At 42.0% G+C, this 5,554-nt stretch overlaps 1 protein-coding gene across 1 annotated transcript; it reads left to right on the top strand.

The window, feature by feature from the left end:
* Positions 1-2,629: 2,629 nt before the first annotated feature.
* On the top strand, positions 2,630-4,934 carry LOC132380735 (probable G-protein coupled receptor 139). The gene is made up of 2 exons (XM_059949727.1): positions 2,630-2,699; positions 4,051-4,934. The coding sequence occupies exons 1-2, from the start codon at positions 2,630-2,632 to the stop codon at positions 4,932-4,934; spliced, it is 954 nt and encodes a 317-aa protein (XP_059805710.1).
* Positions 4,935-5,554: the final 620 nt, after the last annotated feature.

The following is a 5,554-nucleotide window of genomic DNA, read 5'->3' as shown; positions in this document are numbered from 1 at the left end:
GAGGTTTTCCAGTTTACTTCCATGTGTCCCATAGCCATAGCCTTTGCCATTGTTATGCCTGCCCAGATTGCTGACTGCAACAACTGTTGACGTGGCATTATTAAACTGCCACTGAGATCTCCCTGTGTCCTAACCCGTGTGTCTCAGATTTCTGAAATCTGCTAGGATGTGTGCAGGCGATTTTTCCCCTCTGTTTCAACCGAATGTATGAATGTCATAAGAACATAAGGACGCTGAATAGGATTAGGCCATTTGGCCCATCGTCTGCTTGTCACTCTATCATGGTTGATTTGTTATCCCAACTCTATTCTTCTGCCTTCTACCTTTAATCTTTGATACACTGATTGATCAGTAATGGATCAACCTCTGCCTGAATGACTTGGCTCCACAACGGTCTGTGGCTATAAACGATTAAAGTATGAGTGGATCTAATCGGCCTGGGCCTGTATTCTCTGGAGAAGCGGAGATTGATAAATTCTTGACTTGTATGGGCATCAACTGTTACCTGAGAAAGGCAGGTGAACACAGTGGTGACAGATAATAAATCAGTCATGATGGAAAGGTACAGCAGTTTCACGGGCTGAATGGCCTAATTCTGCTTCTCTGACATCTGGTCATATGTCACCTTGGCTGATCGGGGATTTATATTAGCGAGCAGATCTTAGGTGTACCTATTAAAGTCGCGACCGAGTGTATGTATACTGGAATGGCATGCAAAAGTCTGCGCACCACCAGTCAAAATTTCTGTTACTGTGAATAGTTACGTCAGTAGAAGATGAAGTGCTCTACAAAAGTCAGAAAGTTAAAGATGAAATATGCAAAGGTTTGGGCACCTCAGGCGTTTTCAACTCTCAGATAACTTTTATCAAGGCCTCAAACCTTAATTAGCTTGTTAGGGCTATGGCTTGTTCACAGTCATCGCTAGGAAAGGCAAGGCTATTAAAATATCAAAGCTTTGTAAATACCCTGACTACTCAAACATTGTCCCAACAATCAGCAACCATGAACTCTTCTAAGCAGCTGCTTAGCACTCTGAAAATTAAAATTAATGGTGGCCACACAGCAGGAGAAGGGTATAAGAAGATAGCAAAGCGTTTTCAGGTAGACGTTTCCTCAGTTCGTAATGTAATTAAGAAATAGCGGTAAACAGGAACTGTGGAGGTCTAGTTCAGGTATGGAAGACGAAGGAAGCTTTCCGAGAGAACTGTTGGAAATATTGCTAGACAGCAAATCAAAACTCCTGTTTGACTGCAAAAGACCTTCAGGAAGATTGAACAGTCTCTGGAGTGTTGGGGCACTGTTCTACTGTGCAGCGGCACCTGCATAAATATGACTTTCGTGGAAGAGTCATGAGAAGAAAATCTTCCCTGCGTCTTCACCACAAATTTCAACGTCAGCAGTTTTCAAAGAAGCACTTGAACAAGCCTGATGGAAGAGGTCTAGTGGACCGATGAAGTTAAAATAGAACTTCTAAGCCGTAATGAGCAAATGTATATTTGGAGAAAAAAGGGTGCAGAATTTCATGAAAAGAACACCCTTCCAACTTTTAAGCACGGGGGGGGGGGGGGTGGTTCAATCATGCTTTAGACTTGTGTTGCAGCCAATGGCACGGGGAAAATTTCACTGGTAGAGTGAAGAATGAATTCAATTAAATACCAGCAAATTCTGGAAGCAAGCATCACACCGTCTGTAAAAAAGCTGAAGATGAAAATAGGATGGCTTCTACAACAGGACAGTTAATCTAAGCACACCTCAAAATCCACAATGGTCTACCTCAGGAGGCACAAGCTGTGGTTTTGCCATGGCCCTCACTGTCCCCCGACATAAACATCATCGAAAATCTGCGGATAGAACGAAAAAGAGCAGTGCATCAAGACGGACCAAGCATCTCACAGAACTAGAAGCTTTTTGTAAGGAAGAATGGGCGAAAGTACCTCAAACAAGAATTGAAAGCATTAGCTGACGACGGAAAGAGTTTACAAGCTGTGATCCTTGCCAAAGGGGGGGGGCGGGTTTGCTATATTAAAGAAACGTGTCATCTTTAACTTTATGCATTTTGTGTATCAGGTCATCTTTTAGTCGCTTAGCTATTCACAGTATCAGAAATTTTGACCAGGGGTGCCCAAACTACAGACACATAACAGACATTATATATATATATAATATTTAAATATAATTTACATAACCAATTCCTATTACATATCATATCGATGTCGTCGGCATGACATGTTCGGAAAGTGAATAACAGGTGTTAAATATTGCAAAAGAAAGGTTAAATGTGTATACAGCACTTTCCCCCCCTCCACCTCCCCCTCCACCAACCAACACAAATCTAATGGGAAATCGAGAAGAATCACAGCAATTTTCTAATTTCGAGGTCACTCCAATGGGGATGTTACCAAATTTGTTCGTTCGTTATCTGTCGGCAATAGTAATTCAGACTTTAGTTATTATGTTTGTTCACTGACTGTATCTTAAATTAATGTCTTTCCTCATGACTGAATTGTAAACATCATAAGCTTATTTAATTGACTTCAGCGGTTGAACTTCAGGTATATTAAGGAGTCCTCCTGAAATCGAGAAAAGAGCTATTCGTGTTAGGAACCGGTCTTGTATAAACTCAGGGAAAATGCACGCCCCTCCCCGAGGCCTGGTGTACGCAATTTACTACACGGCTCTTGCAGTAATCGCGGTTCCAGGTAAAGCATTTCTTACTATTGTAACATTTGTAGTCTTACGCCTCACGATCTTGCGATCTTTACGAATTGATTAGCTGCCACGTGATTGGTTGAGCAGACATTTGCATCAAAGAGCAAATATATGTGTACCTAATAAAATGGGTTCTGAGTGCTTTCATACATTAGTGTTTAAATCGAGTACATAATATTTATTACATATACAGCACTCTGCAAAAGTCTTAGGTACAGAGTCTAGGGTGTACTGTATTTATTGAATATGCCTATAAAGATATGCTATCTCTCTCTATATATATATCTAAGAATTTTGCACAGAGCTGTTTATAATCTGTAGATATGACATAAATCAAGTCATATAAATTCATAACGCTGTGTTCTTCATGGCAAGATTGATAGGAACGGCGTGACAATCAATAGAGGGTAGAGAATGATGAGAGTAATCTGGCTGCATTTGTTTTAGGCATTTAACTGGACGACTTTCTTGACACACTAAACGTGCAGCAGCTATTTGGCAGATAATAAATCAATTAAATGACTTCTTTTTTAAATGTTGACAACAGGCCGCAATGTCTGTAACAGTAGTGAAAGCATCTTTACCACTGTCTTTACCGAGCTGTATTAAGGTTTGATCTAATTTTTGACTCTTCATACACTGATATCGCCTTATTTAGGACTATTGCTGATATTTTCTGAAGTGGATTAACTCTGGAGCAAATATTCTCTGCATTTAGTAGACAAACAGAATTAACACTTTTCTGAGAGTCCTGTTCTGGAGACTATTGTGTGTGAAAATCCCACAAGAACAGCAATTTCTGAGATACACAAATCACACCGTGTGTCGTCAACAATCATTTCACTGTCATGATTTTTCAGATCGCATGGCTTCCCTATTCTGATATTTGTCTAAACAACAATTGAACATCTTGACCAGCGATGCCCAAGGTTTGTTGATGTGATGTTCTCCACCAGTAACCGACGGTTCCGTTGACCCAATGTTGAGAGCACGGCCACTTGCCATGTCTGCATTGTTTTATGTATTGAGTTGTTTTCACATAATTAGCTGATCAGATATGCACTTGCGCAGGTGCGCTTAATAAAGTGGACTCAGAGTCTACATTTCATAAGCGTGTATTAGTTAATCAAGCCCAGGAGGTTTTTGCTGTACTCGTTTACTTCCTGGTCAATGTGATTTCCATGCCAGGTCATAATACAACCAGTTAAGAAAATCTCTATTTACATCATATACAGAAGTTGGTCAAAGATTGATGGGTGACATGCTGATATCATGCAAATTTCTGAATTACTGCGACTGCGAGTGTGTTTTATCACTAATATCCAATTGTTTCCCCAACAGTTAATGTAGTGGCCATTGTGATCCTGTCTCGAGGAAACTGCGGCCTGTCCAGATGTATCAGCCGGTACCTCGTGTCTATGGCGGCGACGGATCTTCTGGTAATTATCACCGCCGTGATATTAAACCGGATTCCAGCTATTTACTTTCCCGGTAGTGTCCTTTCCATCACTCCCGTGTGCAGTTTGAGCATTGCGTTAATTTACGCTGCCAGGGACAGTTCGGTTTGGTTAACGGTCACGTTCACCTTTGACCGATATGTCGCCATCTGCTGGCAGAAACTCAAAGCAAAGTATTGCACCCACGGAACCGCAGGCATTGTTGTCTCTGTTGTCTGCACTTTGGGCTGTGTGATCAACATTCCCTGGTACTTTTTGCACGAACCAATGTACCTCATTGACAATGTGCCCTGGTATTGCAAACAGAAGGACGATCGATATTCTTTTATCCTCTGGACAATATTTGATTGGACCGATCGCGTTCTGACTCCTTGTCTCCCGTTCCTGCTTATTCTCTCGTTCAACGCTCTAACTGTCAGATACATTTTGGCGGCCAGTCGGGCCCGTAAGAGACTCCGTAGTTGCCCCACGGGAGAGAAACAGAGTGACCCGGAGATGGAAAGCCGGAGAAAGTCCATTCTCCTGCTGTTTGCAATCTCGGGATGTTTCATCCTTCTGTGGACTCCATATGTTATCCACTTCCTAATTCAGCGATTTCAAGTTGGTTATACAATCAATGGCTACAGCGACCCCAGATTCATCCTGATGGAAATTGCCAATATGCTTCAGATGTTGAGTTGCTGCACAAACACGTTTATCTACGCAGTGACTCAAAACAAATTTCGGAAAGAGTTGAAGGACCTGATGAAATGTATGCGAAACATGTAACATTCTATGGTTAAGTCGCAATCATGGCAGGTTCCTGTGAAAAGGAAAAAAAATGTACTAAATGTGCAAACTCGTTGCGTTTGAACTCGTTGGGAAAAAAAAAACAGATCTCTATGCCCTCGAACTATCCCCTTTCTCCAGTCGCGCAGTGTTCGCTTTCTCCGCTATTTCCTTGTCCATTTGTCCGTCCCCTCTAATCACTCTCCTAGCACTAATTTCTGCGAGCGAATGATATGCTATACCTACCCATTCACCCCCTCCCTCATCAAAGTTCTGCTGCAAAAACCGTTTTTTCCCGTTGATTTAACACTTCACTCGTGAGTTTGGCAGAATCATCTGCTTTATCCAGTGCTCCTGCTGTGGGTTCCGCTACATCGGCGAGGCCCTTCGTAAATTGGGATCTTCACAAACGGGAATTCCCGAAAACCAACCATTTTAAGTCCAGTGCCCATTCTCATTCCAAAATTTCGATTCATGGCCTCCTCTACTGGCACGATGCGTCCATTCTCAACTTGGAGAAACATCGCCTCAGATTCTGCTTGGATAGCCTCCAGCCTGAAGGTATAAAGATGTAGTTCGAAAACTTCTGCTAAGCTCTTCCCCTTCCCCTTTTCTTCCTC

Source organism: Hypanus sabinus, chromosome 24, assembly GCF_030144855.1.
Source record: "Hypanus sabinus isolate sHypSab1 chromosome 24, sHypSab1.hap1, whole genome shotgun sequence".
Lineage (NCBI taxonomy): Eukaryota > Metazoa > Chordata > Chondrichthyes > Myliobatiformes > Dasyatidae > Hypanus > Hypanus sabinus.
The sequence above is the reverse complement of the archived record's forward strand: the minus strand, read 5'-3'. Positions and strand labels throughout refer to the sequence as shown.

Coding starts and splice junctions, on each gene's coding strand:
- LOC132380735 (XM_059949727.1), top strand. CDS start 2,630: ATGCACGCCCCTCCCCGAGGCCTGGTGTACGCAATTTACTACACGGCT. Junction 2,700..4,050: donor TGCAGTAATCGCGGTTCCAG/GTAAAGCATTTC, acceptor TTTCCCCAACAG/TTAATGTAGTGGCCATTGTG.